Source organism: Trichosurus vulpecula, chromosome 4, assembly GCF_011100635.1.
Source record: "Trichosurus vulpecula isolate mTriVul1 chromosome 4, mTriVul1.pri, whole genome shotgun sequence".
Classification (NCBI taxonomy): Eukaryota; Metazoa; Chordata; class Mammalia; order Diprotodontia; family Phalangeridae; genus Trichosurus; species Trichosurus vulpecula.
Window position 1 is genome coordinate 160,773,473 of NC_050576.1, and position 23,729 is coordinate 160,797,201.

Genomic DNA, 23,729 nt, shown 5'->3' on the forward strand with positions numbered 1-23,729 from the left:
TCTGGAGAGACGGAGGTGCAGGAAGGCTGATGTAGGAACAGAGAACTAATAGATGAAGTGACATCACTCTCTCCCCCATTCATTCCGCACCTCCACCCCCACCTCTACCACTACCACCAAGTTGAGTCAAAGCCAATTTTCCTAGAAACCTCTGGGGTTAGGGAAGGGAACATGGCCAGGGAAACTGGAAGCCTGGGGCTTCTTGCTAACCTTGGAGGACAGGGGTCTCTCAGTCAGTGAGGCCTCAAGGATATTTGAATATCTTGAGACCTCTTACTCTCAGAAACATAGGAAATTCATAGAATCTTTCAAGTTTGGGGGCGGGGAATCGACAAAAAGCTATGCCCACTGAGTGCTCTGGAGAGTTTTTCTCCTTTCCCTTGGAGCTATGCCAGGGAAGTGTGCCAGGCCTAGGCATCCCCCCTCCCCTTAACTGTAGACTGTCTCACCCCAATTTTATTTTCCTGATTCTCCCTTCTCTCTGGGACTGGCATAGCTCCCCATATCTGGTTTTCTCTGCCAGGGAGCACAGGAACCCCCATTCCTGGCATTGCTTTCCCTCCAATGTCCCACAGACTAAGAGTCAGTTGGGCCCATATCCTGCAGCAGTGAGTAAGGCAGTAAAAGGAAAAAGTAAGAGAAAAGAACTCAGGCACCTGTGCCTTTCTTTCTCCTAATTTTAACAATCCTTCCTTTTCAGTTCTGGAAATTTCAAAGCACGTAGCTGATCTGATTTCACCCTCACCTTCTCTTTGCCATTTCAGTCAATCATCTGCAGTTACAGTGTCAGACACTCCCAAGCTTCATCTCTGCTTATAGACTCCTCCTCTGCTCCCAGCTTCTGGAAGGAATTGTCTCAATTCATCCAGTCTTGGAGCTGAACCCAGAAAGCCTTCTCTGTTATTGTTTCCTCCAGCCTTTTCCCTATTTCACCATGTTTTGCACACCAGTCTTCTATCATGTTATTGGATGGGGAACATTAAGGGAGTCTAAAGGCCTTGGAGGTTGGTCTGAGGTAGTTTGGGACCCCAAAGTCATCCCAATTCCTCTTACACTTAGTGTATCCCTGGTCTTTGAACCACACTCTCATAATGAGACACTATTGCAATCCTCAGCTGCAAGGGCATCCACAGTTCTCATGCCACAAACCAGTGACTGGGGTGAGGGGAACAGAGGGGTCTCTATGTGCCTGAGAACCTAAGAATGGGTGTAGTGTGTGTCTGTTTCTATGTGTGTAAGTATGTTTATATGTCTGTCACTTGATTTGGAGTCAGACATGAGTTCAGATCCTGAACCTGACACTTAGTATGTGTACATCCAATTATACACATTTCAATTCTCTATTAAAATGGGGATAACAATATTTGTACTACATACATCACCTATTTGTGAGGAAAGTACATTACAACTCTTTAAGCACTATGGAATGTGTACTATAGGTTATTAATTCATATGGTGGCATGTGCTTATTCGTTGTTCTGTATCTGTGGGTACGCTCCTATGTCTGTCTGTTCCTGTGTATGTTTCTGAATATGTCTATATACATGGGGATCTCTTGATATATGTCCATCTGGGCTCTCCTGGCTCCTATTCCAATTATTTCTCCTTCGCTTTCCTAGGTGGTGAATGGGAAATGGAGGTTGGAACTGAAGGGAAATGGAGGTTGAGCATATACGGATAGAAGATCTAGGTGGGGAAACTTTTTCCCTTCCCCACTCTTAAGGAGACACAGCCTCGGATTCCCCATCTCATGACCAGAAACCCTGACAGATAGATTGAGGGGTACCTCTCCCTCCCTAGATCTGGACCTGGGTGAGGCTTTTCACTCAGGCTGTACCTTTCTCCTAACCCTCTGCCTCCCGAGTCCAAAATATCCCTAAATTGCTTAGGGAGCTCCTCCAAATGGGAGTCCCCATTTGATTATCTGCTCCCTAAACTCAGACTGGGGCCTCAACACTGCTCTTCCCAATTCAAGACTGCATCATTCAGAAGCCCTAACTGCCTCTACCCTCTCTATCTAAGCACACCAGGCTCAGAATTGGGTTAACCAAGTGATTAGCCTTCTCTCTGACCTCTCCCTGCATAACCACCAGGACTCTGCCAGGACCTCCTCAGCCCTTCCATTAGATATCTCAGAAGGAAAAAAAGTATTACCTCTACAACTCACCCCAAGGACCCCTGAAGTCTTCCCGTACCTCTCTCTTGCTCCTCTTCCTCTCCCTCTCTCCCCACCTCCTATGCACCTACATGCATGTCCTTGTCTGGGATACTCCCAGCTGTTCGAGAATGTCCATTACTATTACATCATTCACAGAGCTTGTTGAACATCCTGCCCACAGTCATTAATATCACTCTAAGACCTCACTGAAGCAGTTCTCTATCCAGAGAACCATGGCTCTCCTCTGAATTACAGCATGCACATCCAGCCCCCTTACATTTCAGCTGATAAATCCAGAACTAATTATGTCCGTATCAGCCCTGCCTGTAATGTCAGCCATTCTAGAAGCAATAATATTGGTAATATAGTTCATAATACCATTCATGCCATTCATGATCATATTAGTATGAATATGATCATTAATAATGATGCCAATAAGATTAGCAATAACAGTGAACATACTTTGATCCAATGTGATGCAAGTAAATTTTTTGAGGGGATGGGACTTGTAATTTCATCTTTGTGAAGAACTCCCAATGTAGAAACTCTTCACTAAGCAACTTATCTGTAACTTAGTCTTAGAGAGTTGTTTGGGGGCACTGAGAGGTTAAATATGGTCATGATCATAGTCAACATAGCCAAACAACTAGCTTGTATCCAAGGCAGAACTTTAATCCAGGTTCTTCTGACTCAAAGGTAGGCAGACCTTCTGTCTGCTGTGCCACAGTCCCAGCAAGACTATTAATAGGATGAGGACTAGACTTGAGGTTTCACTGGTATAGGGAACACCCTGATGAGGGAACTCCATCTACTAATGCAAGCCAATACTTTCTTGACAACTTAGAATCTTAAGAGAGTTGCCTAGGGTACTGAGAAGCTAAGTGATTTAACCAGTAAGCGTCAGAAATGGACCCCGAACCCAGGTCATCCTGGCTCCAAGGCTGGCTCTTTATCCACTACTATACAATACTTCTTTTAATATTAGCAGCATAATTAATTGTACTAGTTATAATCTCAGTAAAATGAGCCACACTGTTGGCAATATTGCAAGTAACAACATCAGCAGTGTTAGCCATGGTGCTTTTAATGAAACTGGCCACACTGCTAATTAATACTGTTAATAATCAATTCATGATGTTATTGGCAGTATTGCGGGCAATGCTGTTGGCAACACTTTTAGTGATAACATTAGCTTACCAACGGTGGTATTAATACATCAGGCAAGAATACTATTAGTAATAGTAATAGCGCTATAGCTAATCCTGTTAGTAACATCATTAGTAGAAATATGACCAACTTTATAATAATAGTAGCTAGCATTTATATAACACTTTTAGGTTTACAAAGTGCTTTGTAGATGTTATCTCATTTGGTCCTTACAACAACCTGAGAGGTAGGTTCTATTATTATCTTCATTTTACAGATGACAGAACTGAGGCAGAGGTTAAATCACTTGGCCAAGGTCACACAACCAATGAGTGTCTGAGGCTGGATTTGAACCTAGGTCTTCTTGACTCCAGGTCCAAAGCTCTGAGCCACCAATACTATTAGAGATCATATTAATACTAACTAGGATTAAGTACTACTATGAAGTGCTAATAATCAGTATTTGCAATTCTGTTATCAGTACATTAGCAATGCTAATAAAAGTACTATTAATGGTATTAGTAGGAGTCATGTATTGGTAACAGCCCTATCATGAGCAATGCCATTGGGACTGGTACTGAACCAGTCCATGCAATTATTGTCAACACAATTGGCAATGTAGCATCAGCACTACAAAGATCGTTGGTAGCACACTTGATCACCCTGTTAGCAACTGTTAACAGAACCGGCAGAACCTCCTAATAACCACGTCAGTCATAGCAATGCTAGGAGAGCTCCCCGTGGTACTCATGCTAAGACTGTAACTGTCCGGTAGTAATGCTGTCAGTAACGTTAGTTAGTCATACTATAAGCAGGGCTTAGTTCCCTCACCCCCGCAATTGACTCTCTAACAGCCCAGGGGAGCCCGGCAAGCAGTGACACCCGTGTGAACGAGCAGAGGCTGGCAGGAAACTCCCGGTGGATCAAGGATACTGTGTCCTGGGACACAGGGACCCCCTGGGAACACCCCTTCCCCGCCCCCTTTCTCCTTCACCTGTACGGTCTCTCCTGCGGGGGCTGCTGGAGCACGGCTGTGGGCTTCTTTTGCAAGGTATCTCCCCTCAGCTGGGGTGGGGGAGGGAGATGAAGGGTAGCCATTGCTCAGCTCTAGCGGGTTGGGGATTGCGGGATGGGGAGGGAGAGCTGAACCGAACCGGGACCACGCAGGGAGCATAGCATAAACTGTGTGCGTGGGGTGAAGGCAGAAGGCATGGCCATCCGGGGGATCTCTCACTCACCTCTCAGGAGAAAGACGAGCGGAGTCAGGGAGGCGCTGAGGCTTGGGGCGCGGAGCCCGCAAACTTTGGCGCCCCCGGGGGCTGGTCCTGCAGCAGAAAGGAGATTGCAGAGGGGACTGCAGAGCGAGAGGAAGAGTGAGAGCTAGAGGGAGGGCGAGTGCAGGGAGAGGACGCTATAAAGAGGGCGCGGAGCCGGGCCCCAGAGCACCGCACAAAACCCCCTTTCTTCCCCCCGGGCGCCCCGGCTTCCCTCCCCTCCCCTCCTCCCTCTCTTCTCCTCTCGCCCCCCGCCCCTCTGACAAGGCCGGCTCCGGCCAAGAACAGCCTCTGTCGCCCCAGCTAGGGGGCTTGGAGATCACGGGTTATGGCTCTTTCTCAGAGTCTGGCCCCAGTAGCACCACAGAAGCGAGACAGAAAGGACAAGCGAAGTAGGACATTATTCTGGGGACAAGGAACACAAGACAGACCGAGAGGGAGGCGGAGGGAAGGGGGCGGGGCGGGCTCCTTAGGGTAAGGCAAAGTAAGAGGCTGCTACTACAGCAGAACGGATGGAGATTAGACCGCAGGAAGGACTTCCCATTAACTCAGGAAAGGATGGTTAAGGGGAGCCAGGGAAGAGCAGTATATCCCTGGAAAGCAGACCTCTCTATTTTTCTGCCACCCCCACCCCCACCCACCACCCAACGCGCATAGTTGGGGGAAGAGGAGAAAAGCGCAGTGGATAGAGTGCTGGCCCTTGAGTCAAGGGGACCTGAGTTCAGATGTGACCACAGACACTAGCTGTGTCTGGGCAAGTCACTTAATCCTGTTTGCCTCAGTTTCCTCATCCGTAAAATAAGTTGGAGAAGGAAATGGCAAACCACTCTAGTATCTTTGCCAAGAAAACCCCAAGTGGGGTCATGAAGAGTCAAACACCACTGAAAATGACTGGTCATCCTCATACACTGAGATGAAATGAATTGCCTCTGCTCCACCTACTTTCTGTAGCTTGGGGTTGACATTGCAGCAGCAGGGCAGAGAGTTAGACTTGCAGGTGTATTGGGCAAGCAAAGAAAGTAATGAAACTTTTGGAATTTTCCGAGCTGGAAGAGGGGTAGTATCTAGGGGAGCACTCTTTGGTCAGAGGAGACTAGGAAGGGGCTGGTGGGCTGATATGAGGGGGATCAGACGAACCAGCTCGTATAGATAATGAGCAACGCCATATGCAGTTACCGAGTGTGGAGGAAGCCTCCTGGGCCAAGCTGCTTCCATAAATGAATGTGGCAGACACCTTGGTGCCAGGGGGTGGATCAGAAACACTGGCCGAAACAGAATGCTGCGGTGCCCAGAATACTAACCATTTCCCCTCTACCATCCCCCAGGACCCAGTATCTTTGCTTCCCTTCTCCTTCAGGACCTCGCCGGGGTCTTTCCCAGACTTGACTTTCTTTACAGCACCAGGGAGACCAGACATGATCACTGGCAGGGACAGAAGGCTGGACAGATGGATGCCTAGAGTCTTCCAGGAGCTGCTCAGCTATTCTCTGCCCACCCGTTTTGTTTCTCCCCTTTGTGACATGGGAGATTTTGCTCAAAAGTACTTTGAAATCTTCAGCAAAGAATCATACTACATCATCTCCGTGTCAATGAAGAGGGGAAAAGGAGGGGCATACAAAACTAATCCTGGGTCCATCCCAGGGGAGGGCAGAGAAAGGCTGGTGGTGGAAGAAATTAGGATTAGATAGTAGGAGGGATTCCCAATAGTGAAAAGGGGGAACAGAGAATTGCCATCTCTTCCCAAAATGACAGAAAAAAAAACAAAGTGTTGGAACCTGGATATTGGAGTGGATGCTTGAGGAATGGCACAATGATCTCTAGAAATTTAAAAAAAAAACATTCTGGGTTGGAGATGGGCCGGAGGAAGGTGTGTGGCGGGGGGGGGGGGGGGGGGGGGGGGGGGGGGGGGGGGGGCAATTCCCTTCTGTGTTGGGTTAACCTCCAGTCTCTGGCCCAGTTTAGACCCTGCCAGACATCAGCCAAGGGAGTGAAATTCAATCGCACAAGCGGTTCATACTTAACCACTGGCCCCTGTCTCTTGGGAGCTGAGCAAGGGGAGCCCCTCTGTTTCTTGGTCTGGGACTCAAAGTCATCTACATTGCCACGGTGCAGAGGCTAAGGTACATATAATAACTCTGAATACCAGGACTGTCAGAGTATCTCCTCCCGGGTCCATTCTGAATTCACTCTAACAGCATCAGCCCGCCAGTGGCAGCGCAAAGTAACTAACTTTTCTGAGCTGAAATCTTCTGTGATATGACTGGCATCATTATTATTTTAGCCGCATTAGTATCATTAGGAGGCTTCCCCTCCAACTATCCCCACCACACTACCATCACTTCGGGGAATTTCTGATCGCTAGAAACTGTATGTTTTAGGACAGAGAGGTCAACATATCCTTACAGCTACGCTACAGGGATACTGCACACACACCCCCACCCCCACCCCACCCCACTGCAGCCCTGCCCAAGAGAGAGGGTGGGGCAAAATGAATCCCCTAAATATCCGGATTTTCCGGGGAAGGGGATTAGGTTCCTCGCCAAGTCGGTTACACAAAACCGACTTCAAAAAGCTGCAGTCTATCCTAAAGCCCTTCTTGCTCTCTCTTGGTTACTCTTCTATTTATTCATTTATCTATCTATCTATCTATTGTCATTGACTTTTCAGCAAGCTTCCTTAGACTAAAGCCTCTTGCTTTCAGGGATTTGAAGAATGCCAATCATCTCGCTCCGAGGAGGGCTGGGAAGCCAGACTTTCTAACGACTATTCCTCCTTCAATTTTCCAGAAACCCATAGTCCTCCTTAATGACTGGTTGGTGAAATTGTACCGGGAAGGATGAAAGTTTAGACACAATTACCTAGTTACAGTAGAGGGGCATGTGAGCCTTTTCAGTTCCATTTAAATGACTTCATATGTATAATAGGTATCATATTTCTTGCCTTTTCAATGAGTGAGTGAGGAGCTGGAGGGAAAGAATTCGGAATTGGAAATAAAAATTTAAATAAAATGTATTAAAAGGGCGTTGGATAGGACGATTGTAGATCCTGTCCTCGCCCCTCGGATGGCAATTAACTCCCAGTCTATCCCCTCACCTCAAAGATCGGAGGAGAAACCGAAGCCACTGAACACCAACCCCCACCCCCCGCCCCGGCTCTGCACGTGGCAAGGACACCTGGGGCCTTTGCCAACTCTGTGCCAGCCGCCACCTCTGGGGGAGCGGACAGGAAGGGGGCTGGCAGCGGAGGGGGTGCGGAGCGGAAGCCGCCAGCACGCAATTGCCCAGCAGCTGCGCGGGGAGAATTGAGGCTTTGAGAGAAACTGAATAGCGGGGTGAAATGCCTGGGACCTCGGTTCCAGAGGAGGAGGGGGAGGGGAATGAGTCTAGGGGAAGGAAGCCTGTACTCAGACCTAGAGCAGTGGGGGGTGGGGGGGGGGGTGAGTGCAAGTTTCTTGGGCCCTATACCCTCCCTGGTAAAGGAAGGAGATGGCTTTCCTGCTCTTTCCTGACTTTGCCATACCCTGCAGTGGCGCTGGTCTCTCAGCGTCTTCCATATCGGGCCCTGGTCCATCTCATCCCGGTCTTTGTATCTCCCTGTTTTTCCCAACTCCAATTGTCTTTCCTCCTTCTGAAAATCTCCCTCCCCCCACTTGACCCCAATTTCATAAGAAAGACCTTCCTCATCCTCCCCCCCCCCCCACACACTCGAGCTCTCAAGTTGCGTGTCAGGACACCTAGGTTCTCGTCTTCCTTCTGTTTCCTGGGTTTCCTGCCACATGATTTAGAACAGGAAGTGTACTTTAGGCTCCCATTTGCAGATTGCTCCCCTTTCACTACAGCCTCCCTCCCACTATATGCCTCGGAATGGTCCTTTACAGACCCCTAAGTGAGGGTGATGGAGGAGTGGGAGCCGATGTAGTTAAATGCTTTTAACTTCTCTGGAAAGCGAACGTCTCCACGGTTATTTTATTAATCTACAAAGATCAGTTAATATTTCGCCAACAGACTTTGTTCAGTTCTCGCACGCCGGACTCGTTCTCTCCAGGGGAAGCACCATTCAAATGCTATTAGCCCTCAGGGCAGGTGCACCCGGTCACCCCAAAGGCCTGCTCTAGCCAAACCACATCCAGGAAGGGCAGCGGCCCTGGAGCATCCACAATGCCTCCCTCCCCCGCCCCGCCCGGACTTTGGCACAGCTATCTGCAGTGCGGGAAATGGAGAGCGTCAGTAAGTCCTTCACCGTCTCTCCCAGTCGGTCTAGCAGGAAGGAGAAGCTCGGAAAGGAGGGAGGCAGAGCAGACACACCCTGTCCCCAACTCGACTCTCAATCTCTTTCCCAGTTGGACTTAGATCCAACAATGGGAAGAAGGGTTGCCATCTGGACTGGGGCTTTGGAGAGGATGTCCGCCTAGGTCTCGGCAAAGCAGTAGGTCCCATAAGCCGGCTGTTCCGGACTGGGGAACCCGAAGCTGCGGACTCCGGGATCCGGGAGGCCCCCACAGCGAGGCCGTGGGGCGGTGATGGGGAAGCGCACACTGCCGTCCGCCAGCCAGCCCCCGTCGCAGCGGTCCAGGCCCGAGAATTTCCAGGCCGCATAGAGGTGACCAACCTTGGCCAGCACAGCCCCGCGCCTCGCGCAGGCTCCTCTAGCCTCTGCCAGTGTCAGACGGCCCGGCACGAAGAACACGTGGCCTGGGAGGAGTAAGGGGGCGAGGCTAAAACGAGGCCTCGCCCAGAAGGCGGAAGTAAGGGACTGGGGCTGACTCTGGCTGGATGAAAACTCCATGGACCGGCCTTTTAAAACTGCCCTTTTCCCCAACCCGCAATCCCCACCTTGTTCCCTAAACCCTCTCCCTTTTCCCAACCCGCCTCTTTTTCCACCACCCTCTTAACCAAGCCTCGTGCCCTGTTCCCCTTTTCCACCTTTCTCTAGACCATTCCACATTTCTCACACCTCGCCCCTGTTTCCTAGCCCTGCTAATTTCACCGGCACTTCATCTCTTTAGCCCTACTAGACGCCCTTTCTTTTCTCCTAAATTCTGGCCCCGCCTCTATGTAGCCGCGTATTTCTCTTCTTTTTGTAGCTTGGACCCCTCCCCCCCTTTTCTAGTTTAGCCCCAGACCGGGCCCTGCCTCCTCCTCTAATCCCGCCCTTATTCTCCTAACCCCACCTCATTTAGCCCTCCCCTCCTCATCTTCTCTATCCCTCACCTCATCCTAGGCCCCTATTTTTTTCTAGTTCCAGACCCCACCTCGTTCTCCAATCCCGCCCCATTTTGATGGTCCCTTTTCTTCTCTAGCTCCATGTAGATCCAGACCTGCCCTTAGCCTCTTCCCATTTGTTTGCCCCATCCCTTCTCTAGTTTAGCTCCATCTTCTTCTAATCCCGCCCTTTTTCTCCTAGCCCTACTTCCATTGATCTGCCCCTCTCATCTTCTAGCCCCACCCCATCCCAGGCCCCACCTTTTTTCCAGTTTCAAGCCCCATCTTATTTTCTAATCCCGCCCCATTCAGATGGCCCCGCCTCGTCTCTAGCCCCGCCCCACTGGGCTCCTCCCCCTCCCCCGCCTCTTTGCTACCCCATCCCAAGCCCTTCTTCTCTCTCTAGGCCCGGACCCCACTAATCCCGCCCTTGTTCTTTTAGCCCCGCCCCATTGATTGGTCCCTCCTCTTTCCCAGCCTCACCCCAAACCTCTATTTTCTTCCGCCTCCCGGAGTCCCAACCCATTTTGCTCGGGGAGCTTCAGTCTGCTTTCCTCCTCTTTGTCGCTCCCATCCCGCTCCCTAGCTCCCACTCCCCGTACCCTGCAAAGCGGAGGTGAAACAGAAGGCGTCGTAGCGATCACGTTGCTTGTCTCTGGGTCCATAGCTGCGAATCCCTGGCCGGCCCCGACCCCCGCAGGGTGCTCGAGCTGTCAGTACCGGGTATCGCACGAAACCCTCCAGGAGCCAACCGGCGTTACACCAGTCCAGGCCCTCAGTCCATGCTATGGGCAGGACCGGGAGAGGACGGGCTGTCACTCTCCTCTCCGCGTCGTCGCCTTCCCCCTTTTCTCATTCCCCTCTTTGCCAAACATCTCCTTCCTCACACCCACATCTCCTATTCTTGCGGCTCCCAGGGCGATCCGGGGCCAGGGAGAAGAGGATGGTGCCAAGAGCCAGGGAGAGGGCCCAGCCCGCCCGGGGCTTTAACCCGAAGTCTGCTCACCCTGGTAGAGCTGAGGGTACGTCGCCAGCCGCCCGTCCTGCTCCGCACATGCCTGCTTAGCTTCATAGTAATTAAACTGGTATCGGCCCTGACTGGGTTGGTACGGGAAAACTACACCTGGAGGTGAAGAGATAGGGGCTGACGGATCCTGGAGGTGGGGTATTGGAGGGTCAATGGGGGAGAGAGACACCTGACTTCCTTACCCTCCAGCCTGAGGGTCAATGCCAAGCTCTCATCTTCCAGTCCATTGATGAGCTCGCAGCGGTATCTCCCCTCATCCTCCAGCGCCACACTCGTGATCACCAAGGAGGCATCCAGCCTGTGCCCCCTTCTCATCTTAGCACGGTCTCCCAGGGGCCCGTAGCCCCGGGCATGGTGCCCATTGGTAATCAAGATCAGTGTTTCCCGTAATTCCCCAGGCTCCACTTTGCTCCAGCGCACCTTGTAGCTGGGGGGTGGGGTGCCCAGAACGCAGGGTAGGGTGACCGTGGCACCGCGGCGAGAGTGAATGACCTCGTGGATGGGGGGCAGGAGGTAGTGGGGACCAGGGTGGGGTGCTGGCAAAGGGGGCCAGATTGACAGGGACACCCTGGCCCCAAACTGTCTTCTGTGACCGGTTCCAGCCCCTGCCCATCTCCCTACCAGTGTCCCCCTCCCCACCCCAATACCTGTTCCCTCCCTCTGGGTGTCCCTCAAGTCTCTGCCCCTTCCTCTCAATATCTCATCAGTCCCCGCCCTCCATCCTTCCAATGTCTCTCACCTAGTCCCTGTCCCTGTACCCCAGAGTCTTCCCAGCCAGCCACTCCTGTTCCCTGGGCTGGGGCCATCTTACCTGGGTTCCCTATGCCTTTGTGATAGATAGCAACACTTAGAGGAAAGAGGAGACTCCAGAGGACAGGGAGGATTAGTTGATTAGGCATGACAGGAACTCAGCTAGAAGGTGATCTACAACAACAGTCATAATGGGGCAATCATGACTTCAGAAAATGAAAACGAAACATCGTGGGGTGAGCAAAAAGATAGGTAATATTTGTATGGTGCTTTGTATTTTTCAAAGCATGCCCACATACATTATCTTGTTTGAATACCTCTAAGCACGGAGAAAGGTGGGAACAGGGATCTACTTCCTTACCAAGAAGAAGCTAGCTCCACAGTAACAGAGTAAGGCAGTAATTAGTAACCTCTTGTTCTGTTTGAAAAAAAGAGAATCCTATTGAAAATTGCTCCCATCTCCAGATCTCCAAGTACTTTATAGCACAAAGATCTCTTACCATCTTACAGATCTAGTCTCTACTGTCTTCCCCCCACTCTCCCAAAAAAGGTGCTTGCTCATTTCCAAGACTTGAAGAGAGAGACTGAGATTCCAAGACTCATCCTAGGTTATTCCATAAGTCTAGGCCAGGCATGGGACTCAGATGTCCAGCTTCCCAGACTGGCACTCCATCTGCTAGAGCTTATTGCCATAGGAACAAAGGGAAGATGCCAGTCCTGGATGGGAGGGGTGGTACAATGGGGACCCTGAGAGATCTGTAGGACTATAATGGGCACTTAGTAAATATTTGTTTGGCTGATTGCAAGTCAGTTGGAGGACAGAACTGACGCAGGATATTCTGACAGTTGGTATTGAAGAATGGGGCTGTCTTCCCCCGAAGATCTCTAGAATGCCCAATGGACTGTGCTGGAGGAAGGGATGAGCTAGCTTGCCTCACTATGGTGTTTACATCTGTGAGAGAGGAAAGGTTGTCTGTAAATTACAAATGGGTATAAATACCTATCATGTTCCTGCTAACTCCATACTCCTTTATAGACCTCCCAGCCAGAAGCTCTCTCACCTTTGCACACTGCGTCCTGGTCCTGGCCCCGATCCGAGCATTGCTTGGTAGAAGGGATTCTTGGGGTGAGACCCAGACATCCAACAGCTTCAAAACCGTGACCTCTTCTGCCCAACCCCCTGTCTGTCTGTTTGTCCTTTACTTCCCTGTCCCCACCCCATCGGAAGCACAATTTCCCATTGTCTTTGCCTTTCTCCCTATTGTTGTATAACAGATGCCCTTTCTTTATCTGGTGGGGAATGTCAACGAAATGTCAACAGCTGGGGATGTGGGATGCAGGGCTGGCTGGCACAGGCCACCGGAAAAACTGGCCAGGGATTCAGAGAGGGGGGATAGAGGTCTTCAAGGACAAAGAAGGAATGGGGGTCCAGAGAAGAGACAGTTAAGTGGGACAATATCCCAGTCTCTGAATTTTCTTTTGGGGGGGGGGAAGAGGGGATAATTCGAAGCTAGGTTGCACAGTGGATAGAGTGCTAGGCCTGGGGTCAGGAAGACTCAGCTTCCTGAGTTCAAATCTGGCCTCAGATACTTACAGTGATCCTGGGCAAGTCACTTAACCCTGTTTGCCTCAGTTCCTCATCTGTAAAATGAGTGGGAGAAGGAAATGGCAAACCACTCTAGTATCTTTGCCAAGAAAACCCCAAATTGACTCATAAAGAGTTGGGCACAACTGAAATGACTGAACAACAACAAAATAATGGGCACTGGGCCCACCTCCACAGAGATTGAATGAAGCTACTACTACAACAGAAGAGACCGAAGTTAAACAACACAGATGCATGTCTAGGAGACACTGAACTAGGGAGCTGAGGTTTTGAGAAACTCTCTGAAGGAGTCATTTGTTCATTCATTTCTCTCTACTCCACTTTCTCTAGCTGTAACTGATAATTATATCTTCTGAGGTGAAATTTCTGTAAAGAAGGAATTTCCCTGTGTGATAAATCACTCATTTTTGCCATTGGGAAGCCCATTCTGGCCTAATTTCAGCATCCTACTATTTTGAAAATGATTTTTTATTGATTTTTCATTTTTATAACCACTAACCAGTATTCACCCTTCCTCCCCCAGAGGGCCACTCCATATAATAATATTTTTAAGGAGGATAATCCACAAAACCAATCAATATATCTAAAAAATCTGAAAGCATATGTAATGTTCCCACACCTCAGGACCTCCCACCTCTGCAAAGGCATGGGGTGGAGGCAATGTTGTTCTCACATCTCTTCTTTAAGATCAGGCTTGTTCCTTGTAGTTCTACAACATTCACTTTCAGTTGTGGTTGTTCTTTTGTTTACACTAGTATAGTGACGTATGTTATCTTCTTGGCTCTGCTTACCTCACTGTGCCCTCAGTTCGTGTAAGTGAGCTACCACAAAAGTGCTGCTATAAATAAGTACATCTTGCTCTCATTTGAACCCTTCTCCTTTATTCTGTCCATAGTATAAAGAACAGTGGAGCCCCATACTCTGTAGCACAGGGTTTAAACAGTGTCCCAGATCTTTTAGCTTCACATAATGTTCTGCTGCTTTCTTGCTGGATCTCTCTTCAGCCTTTTCTCTTCATTCTCTGTACCCTTTAGATTCTGGGAAACCTTAAGATTCTCACTAGGACATGACTGGCAGAATCCAGTAGGAGGGGACCCATTCTGTCCTACAAAAATCAAAGAGTCACAGAATTTTAGCATTAGAAAGCATTTCCACAACCATCTAGTCCAATCCAAAAGGAATCCCCACTATATTATATCTGACAAGTGGTCATTCAGTTTTTCTTTGAAGATCTCCTGTGAGAAGAAACCCTACCTCCTAAGGCAGCCCACTCCAATTTTGAAGAGCTCTAATTATTAGGAAAATCTTCCTGATGTTAAATCTAAATTTGCCTTTTATCTATTCCTATTTCTAACTTCTGGGGCCAAACAGAACAAATCTAATCCCTTATTCACATGACAGCATTTCAAATACTTGAAAACAGCTATCAAGTTACTCCCCACTCCCCCACCTCTTCTCTTCTCCAGTCAAGAAGCATTTATTAAATATTTACTATTGGCGAGGCACTGTGCTAAGCACTGGGGAATCAATTATAGGAAAAAAGGCCCTCCAGGGGGCCAAGCCAAATATCCCCAGTCTCTTGAATCAATCCTTACATGACATTGACTCAAGGCCCTTTCACTGTCCTGGTTGCCCTCCTCTGAAAGCTCTCTAGCTAGAGTTCAGAGTTGAACACAATATGCCAGCTATGGTCTGATAAGGGCAGAGTAAGGAGGGACTATCTGCTCCTTATTTCTGGAAGCTATTCTCCTCTTAATGAAGCCTACATTTGCTTTTTAAAAACTCACATTAAAAAAGAAAATTAATTTAAAAAATAAAGCTCACATTAGCTTTGCTGCCTGCCACATCCTACTGCCCAGCTCATATCAAATCTTCAGTCCACTAGAGCTCTCAGTTCTTTTTCAGACAAATTGATGCCTGTGATTCCCTCATCTTGTACTCAAGACATTGACTTCTGAATCCAAGTATAACATTGGTCTCTATTGAATTTCATCTTATTAGAGTCAACCAAATGCTGTCAAGATATTTTTGGATCCTCTCATCCTCTAGTGTTTTGACTATTCAGCTTTGTGTCATATGCAAATCTGATGAGCATGACATCTATGCTTTTATCCAAATCACTGATACAAATGCTAAATGGTTTCTATTTTTCCCTCCACTGATCTTCACCCAAAAGCTCTCCATCATGCTTCCCCCACTCTGGTTCCTAGATTTCCTCACACTAGTGTGCCTTCTTAATATACAATGCTATGCCCCCAGCCATCACCCCAATTCCCCTTTTATCTATTCTGTTTGTTTTGAAGAAGGTATCTATACTCTCCACAGCTACGGTCTAGCCATAGGTTTCATTCCACCCAATTTTGCTTACTTGAATTAAGATATCTTGCTTGTTGTATAAAATTTGAGCATTTGTGGATAGACATTTGAAATTATGGGTTTGACTACAGACTCCTTTTTGGGAGATTTTGTGAACTTATGTAAATCCAAGAAGCTATTCTTCCTTTTCTTCAGCTGCTCTCTATGACATCTGGTTTAAGGAATACACCTAGGCATGCTCTCCTTCCCCCATCCTTTTTATTTTAAAGCTCTTTTTTTAGATATGCAAAATACTGAGCCAATATATCCTCAATACCCTTTGTTAAGTACACTCCATCATTAGCAAGTGGTCTCTGATCCCTACATTGTAAGTCATGGTCCAGAAATCCAAATCCTATTCCTGGATACCATCTTCTTGGCCAACTGTTCATTTCCCCAAATAATTTTCAGTTTTGTATCCTTTTCCTTCAATTTGCAGCAGAGGGGGAAATATAACCTGCCCCCTTATGGTCTTTAGGTTTTGTTTTTGTTTTTCCAGGACTTTGTAATCTTTGGCAATATTTCTTAGGTTCTTTCTGGCAGTATCACTTGTACCTTGTGAATCACCACAAGTGGTTTAGTGTTAGGGTCTTGACCAGCAAGTTGCCCTATCTCAGTACGCAATGATGAGGCGGGAGCCAAGATAGATATAACTCCGATTTATTGGCAGACATTATCCAGTTTTATAGAGTTTTGCACTACATAAGCAGAAGCAGGTGTTCAAGGAGTAAGGGGATGAGAGCATGGGAAGATCGATATCTGGTGGGAAGAATGTGGATTGTTGTAAACTATGTTTCCTACAAGCATATGGGAAAAACTAGGGCTGTGGTAAGGTAGTTTCCATGGGAGTATGGGAACAAAGCGGGGTGCTGTTCTACAGTATCTACGGAGGCATGGGAAGGCTCAGGCATGTAGCCAGCTGATATCAGAGCTGTATGAGCTATGTGAGGCATGGGGCAGGATGCCCTTGTAAAGTATCAAAGAAGTTCCCGTTAATTAAAGCATGTTTGTGTTAGGCACTGGTTCAAGAGCATTAGGTAGTGGCCAGCTGTGTTCTTCCTTCTGGGCTTGTGAGTCCTTGGTGAATGGACTCTGCCTGCATGAGAAAGGATGGCTATCAGAACAGGAGGGGGGGTGCTGTTAGGGGGGCTGCTAGGGACGGAAGTCTTTCCTCCAGGCGCCTACCGTTCCAAATCCTACTAAGCCTGTCTGGTTTTACCCAGGGAACAGGCCAAGCACTAGGGTCCGAGCAGCCCCGGGGTCGGCACTAACTCCCTACAGTTTAGTAGTCATCCGTTTTGACAAACCTTAAGAGATTCTCTTTTATTTCTTGAATATTTGCTCTAGGAAGACAACACACCTCTTTATTGTTATTGGTTTGACAAATAACTGTCTCCACCCTCCTGATCAGAGAGCCACAACCTATCAACTTTTTCCCCCTCTATTTCCTCTGCCATTTACTGGATGAACTCTTACCTGGTATCTTTTGGGTTTCCACTGCTTTACTCCTTGGAGTATAAGCAACTGCTTCTTCCTCAGAACCTACAGATACCCTCTTGAAATCCAGATATAAATGCCATCATCAAAGAGATGTATCCTTCCCTTAGAGCTTGGAGTATGAGTAGGCAAGGTAACAGTATATACAGGAGCAGAAGAGGGACTTAAGATTATTTTTTTATAAATGCATCTATTTTTAATGCCAGAAGAAAAAACATGACTGTGCTCATTATGTCATGTAAGTATTAACTCTGTGGTAAGTCAAGTTGCACGTATTATAATGAAGGCTCAGAGTGATCAGTAATCCAGGGGGTGCACAATTTTCAACCCTTCCCTTTGGCTTGAAAATGCCTTGTCCCAGCTCTGCCTTCCCTTTCCTCTCAATTCCTTTTGTCCCTGGTCCTTTCCCTCCTCCCCCTGGACCAGTGGCTCTCTAGAAAGAGGACAAACAACCTCCTGTCTCCTCAAACAGGACACCCTGAGCCAGATCATCTGCTTGGCCCTAAGCCAATCTAACCCAAATAAACAGGCTTCCTTTAGGAGTGTGAGCATGCCAGAGGCTCTCTACGCCTGGGTCTAATCTCCATTTTAGGCTCTTGGGCAACAATACTATTTTTAACAATTGAATGGCTCTTGGTAAGTGCTTTGAGATCTTCACGGGACAGGAAAAAATAAACAGAATGTAATCGATAAGGGAAAGAAGGACTGTTTCCTGGAATCTTAGAGTTGAAGGAAACTTCATGATGATGATGATGATAGCTAATATTTATATAGTATATATGCTTTACCTATGTTATCTTATTTGATCCTCACAACAACTCTGTGGGGGAGGAACTAATATTATTCCCATTTTACAGATTAGAAAAATTAAGTGACTTGCCCAGGGTCACATAGCTACAGTGTCTGAGGCAGGATTTGTACTCGGGTCTTCCTGACTCCAAGTCCAACACTCTATTCACTGCACCACCAAGTCACCACAGAGACATTTAATAGCCCAACCTATTGCCTGCTACCAGGCTTCTGGAGAATCCTCTTTAAAAAAATCCAAACCAATGCCAGGCCTTGCTTATGCTTGCCAGAGGTAGAGCCCCAAGACATGCCACTCTCTGCCTCTTGGACTCCCAGACTCCATGGAACATACCCCTACCTACTTGTGCTTGCCATGAGGCAGGCTTCCTGAGACTTCAGAGAGTGCAACAAAACCACCTGTCTGGAGGTCACTGAGAGATGACTTTGAACTTTTAATTATCTTCCTTCCTGAGTAGACCTCTCCTCATCCACTGATACCTGCACTCATCCTCCAATATTCACCATACTTCCACACCCTTTTATTTTCAACATCCCATTTTGAACTCCCTGCTATGGAAAGACAAAGTTTCTCCACAACCTCATCTGTCCATTCCCTCATTTTCATTTACTCCAACCTTATCCCACAAATGCCCCATTCTAAATCTACTCACATCATTCCATCGTGCCCTCTGGAATGCCTGCTCCATAATTAACAAACTTTCTTTCATCTTAAACCTCTTCCTCTCTCACACTTTCCATCTTCTGGCACTCAGTAAGATCAGGCTCCCTTGCGATGACATTTCATTCTTGACCACCCTTTATAGCACCAGCTGCACTTTCTCTTATACCACAATTAACTGTTTGTGTTGGGGGAGTCAGAATACTCCTTGCTCCCCATTGCTGCTTATAAACTGTCCTGCCACCTCTTCTCCTTTGAAGTTTATAATATCTCAATAGATCACCCAATCCACAATTTGGTGGCCATTTAGGATTAGGGGGAAATACACAGGTGGGGGATCATGACTGAAAGTGCTAGAAACACCCACCATTCAGGATTAGCTGGGATCCCTAAGAAGTAGTAGCCAGCCATCTTTGGGGGATCATGACCTGCCGGTGCAAGTAGGAGTTGGAGAATTTTCCAGAATAGGTGCTACACATACAAAATTTCTTGAAAGAAGTAACACAGATAAAATTTTGTTCAACAGCCCTTTGACTATTTATATTAAGAAAGACATAAAGCAGGGAAACATACTCACCAAAGTGTTTGCTATTGAGGACATTGTACTTATTACATCAAGCCATGGAACATTACAAAGCCTTCTAAACAATATCCATCAAGAATTCAGGCTAACTCTATATGAAAGACCAAGTGGATGAAGAATGTTCATTGTTTGAATATGGTATGAAGTTGGATGGGCATTTCATAGAGCTGGTCCAGTAGTATGAATCTTGAACAGACACTAAAGATAGACAATGAACTGGCTCAGAACTGAATAAGAAGAGGAGGGAAGGATGGCTTGCCTTTGAAAAACTGTATAGTCTCAAGCATTACCCTGAATCCAAGGCCCTGATGCTATATGGATGCAAAGCAAGTAATACCACTGTCTCTGAAGAATAAAAGTTGGAAATCATCCAAAAGTAATGGAGAGATTTATGATGTGAGTGAGTAGGTTACAGCGTACTGGCGTCATTATTGTTCAGTTGTTTCAGTTGTGTCTGACTCTTCATGACCCCATTTGGGGTTTTCTTGGTAAAGACATTGGAGTGGTTTGCCATGTCCTTCTCCAGCTCATTTTACAGATGAGAAACTGAGGCAAAGAGGGTTAAGTGACTTGCTCAGGGTCACACCACTACTAAGTATCTAAGGCCAGAGTTGAACGCAAGAAGATAAGTCTTCCTGACTTCAAGCCTGGCACTCTATCCACTGGGCCACCTACCTGACCCAGGTTACAGCATATTATCAATAAATAATTACACAGAAGTTGTAAAAACATTATCATCAAAGAAATATGGGAGGGGGCATCTAGGTGGCTGGCCCTGGAGTCAGGAGGTAAGTTCAAATCCAGCCTCAAATATTTACTATGTGACCCTGGGCAAGTCACCTTAGCCTGATTGCCTCCAAAAAAAAAGGAAAGAAAGAAAGAAATATATGACTGGAGGAGGGGGGTTGGCTCAATAGTGAAATCTAAGTATTATCAGTGGGCAGTCAGCATGTGCTCCATTGGTATCAATTCAACAGTGACTTTGGGCCCACTGTTTATCTGTGCTCAGTTTCTCCATCGATCTGTCCTACACAATGAGTTCATAACAAGATAAAAGAAAAAGCATCAAATTGTATAAATGTTAAATATTATTATTATTATTACAGAAGTATGAGAGTCCTGAAGGGAGACTTAGTTGGCTCAGCTTAGCAGAAAATTGACCTTGCAGCAGAGATACCATGTCCTGAAGTCAAGGGAGTGACCCAACCCAGCAGTGAGCCAGCCCAGCTAAGCAAGAGAATAACTTGTCCTTCAGCTCTGCCACACCCAGGAGTGAATTTGGGGGGACTCTGAGAAGTCAGAAAAGGCCTCAGAGAACCAGGAAGTACTGAGTGGGCTCAGGGAGGACGTTTTGTAGCAATCACTTTCAAGTTTGTCTCCTCCTCCAGGGACCAAATGGGCACATATGGCGGAGAGTATGCCCTGTTTAGAGGCTATGGGCGGGAAGGGATGTTTTTGTATCCTGGTCCTTGCTATGTCTTTTCAGCAAATATTCCTATGTAAAAGCTAATTGATAGCAATTGGAGAGATGTTAACTCAATGAATGTTATTATGAGAGTATATCAGATTGGGGCTCATGAATGATAATATTAGACATCCTCAATCTCTGAGGCTTACCCCCTAGAACCCTGGGTGGTATCTATGGTTTAGAGACTCCATTCTGGAATAGTTCGTGTGGGTTAGGAAAGTGAGCCCAGAACATATAGCATCAACACACCAATAAGTGAATACAATCCAAATTGAAGGCGACAGTGACACCATAGCCTTAAGAGTCATAGGGTCCCTCTTTCCTTCCTTCCCCCCTACCCTCTTCTAGCTCTTTGAAGGAAAAAATGGGAAGGAAGTAGTAAGCTTGGCAATGGCTAAGGGGGAGGGGTTCCCTAAGGAACAGAGGGCTTCTCACTGACCCCAGACATCTCATCCCAAAACACCTACTGTTCTACCTCTTAGCTCTTAGGTTTGGCCTCTAGTTTGTATCTAAATAGCTACCACTTCCTTAGTTCTCAATGGTCAGTAAAAAGTCTGGGTTGGGGTTGAGGACGGGGCTACTTTTCCCTTCTTTCAGCAATACTGGCACTTATCTTAATCAACAGGAGTCCTGCATGCATACCAGATTCCTTTCAGTCACCCTTCCCATTCTCTGCAGATATTCCTCATTCTCCCAGGCCACCGAGATCTATAAAAATTTGAGGCAAGACATTGTGCCCATATTCCTCTCTAATCTTCTGAGACCCCTTATTGTCTCCTAAGAGGTGTAATATAGCTTCAGAAATTGTGCCTTCCCTTGCAAAATTACTTGATGTATATTTGATATCTACAAATACATGTCACAAGAATTAAGATAAACAGCGATGCTTAAAATAACAATTATCCTGGAAGGGTTGGAAAGGAGGGTAGAGACAAAGTGGTTAAGAACTATCTCCTGTCTAACCCCTGACCCTCAGCTGTAGGGATTAATTCCAAGTACTGTCAGTAACCTGGAATGAACGATGACTGTGGATGTCCTGGGCTGGTGGAGAGGGACTGCAGAGGATGGGGAGATTTGGCTGTCACCATGGCTAGAGGGGAGTAAAGTTCTAGAAGGGATTCCTTCTGAAGACTAGTAACCAAAATTCTTGTCAAATCAGACAAGAACTAGGGTCAGAACTAGGGAAGGTACATACTGTCTTCATCCCAATCTGCAGAATTGTCCAGCAGTCTTTATCCTGAAGAGATAGAGGGGCAAGAGCAGGATGAGGCCTCTGTGCTTTAATTTGGGCCACCTCCAACAAAGAAGAGAAATGGGTCAGAAGCCCTGGCTCTTTCCTTGCAGTGATCCACATAGAGCTCAGATTCACAACAGTGAGCCTATCTAGCTTTTCAGAGGCTTTGTGCCACGCACAGGAGGCATCTTGGAACTGGCTATCTGGAAGGAAAAGATCAAACTTGAAACTACCGAGAGACTAGGATCCTAGTGCTGAAAGGGTCCTGCCTTTAGGCGATGTAGCAAAAAGATCAGCCTGGCAAACTCCGAATTCAGCTTTCTTTGAGCTACTCACTTCATTCCTATGCCTACCACTTACAGAGAAATTGATTCACATTCACCTTCAACTCATAACAGTCTGAATCTCTTTGGCTACTAAAAAAGATAAACTTCTAGGATTAAGTCAGAAGGTCTGGCTACTAGTCATGACTCTACCGCTAATTAACTCTGCAGACAAGTTCCTTAACCTGCCCGAGCCCAGATTTCATAGGACTGCTGAAACTTTGGAGATACTCTAGTCTAATTCCCCTCATTTCACAAATGCAGAAATTGAAGCCCAAAGGCCACACAGGGAGTAAGCCGCAGAGCTAGGGTTTTAAAAGATTCTCTGACTCCCCAACTCATGCTCTATCTACTACTCCTGGCTGCCTCTCCTGTCAAATGGGGATAGTAATATCTGTCCTGTCCTCCTGGGGGAGGGAGGATAAAGTGAAATGAGGGATGACAAAGTATTATATAAATGCAAGGAATTATTTATTTTACCAGCTCATATGAATCTAGTCTTGGCTCGTACGCCAGTGAAATCATAGCATCTGAGTCAGAAGTATTGATCTGAGGTAGCTGGTGGCCTAGTGGATGGAGCACTGGGCCTGGAGTCAGGAAGTTGCTCTCTCTTTTTTCAGTCACATCTGACTGTTGGTGAGCCCATTTGGGGTTTTCTTGGCAAAGATACTGGAATGGCTTACCTTTTCCTTCATTTTTTGAAACTAAGGCAAACAGGGTGAAGTGACTTGCCCAGGGTCACACAGCTAATAAGTGTCTGAGGGCACATTTGAACGCAGGAAGATGTCTTCCTGACTCCAGGCCCAGAGCTCTATCTGCTGTGCCACCTAGTTGATCCAGAGTCAGGAAGACCTGAGTTCAACAATTAATCACTAGTATTTACATAGCACCTACTATGTGCTGGCAACTATGCTAAGGGCTTTATAAACATTATCTTATTAGATCCTTACAACAACCCTGGGAGATAGGTGCTATTGTGATCCCCATTTTACAGTTGAGGAAACTGAGGCAAACAGAAGCTAAATGATTTGCCTGAGGTCATACAGCCAGTGTCTGAGATGAGATTTGAACTCAGGTCTTCCTGACTCCAGGCCCACTGCTCTATCTACTCCTCAACTGTAAAATGGGGTTAATTATAGTATCTAACAGGGCAGGTAGGTGGCACAGTGAGTAGAGCACCTGCCCGAGAGTCAGGAGGACCTGAGTTCAAATCTGACCTCAGACACTTGGCACACTTACTAGCTGTGTGACCTTGGGCAAGTCACTTAACCCCAATTGCCCTGCCTTCCCCCTCCAAAAAAAAAAGAAAAAAATAATAGCCCCTAACTCACAAGATTTTTGTGAGGATTAAATGAGATAACATTTGTAAAAAGTGAACAGTGCCTGGCACATAGTAGGTACTATGTAAATACTTATTCCTTTCCTCCCTTCCCATCTCCAGTCCCTTCAACCATTCTTCATGATACATATTTTTCATTGGCTCAGTATATCATGATAACTTACAGGTGGAACAAAAATGTCCTAGTGACGATTGTCTAAAACTATTTTTATAGCTACTAAGATTACATTTTACTTAATAGTAATGATCATTAATAGTAACTTATACTAAATTACATTTTCTTAGCAATAATGATCACAA

The 23,729-nt window shown here is 46.9% G+C and overlaps 1 protein-coding gene across 1 annotated transcript; it reads right to left on the reverse strand.

Moving 5' to 3' along the window:
- Positions 1 to 8,753: 8,753 nt before the first annotated feature.
- Positions 8,754 to 11,705, reverse strand: HAPLN2 (hyaluronan and proteoglycan link protein 2). The gene is made up of 5 exons (XM_036757368.1): positions 11,618 to 11,705; positions 10,989 to 11,342; positions 10,786 to 10,902; positions 10,382 to 10,564; positions 8,754 to 9,269 (listed from the first exon to the last, which is right to left on the reverse strand). Exons 1-5 carry the CDS (start codon positions 11,703 to 11,705, stop codon positions 8,986 to 8,988), a joined length of 1,026 nt encoding a protein of 341 aa, XP_036613263.1. The 3' UTR covers positions 8,754 to 8,985.
- Between the last annotated feature and the right edge of the window lie 12,024 nt (positions 11,706 to 23,729).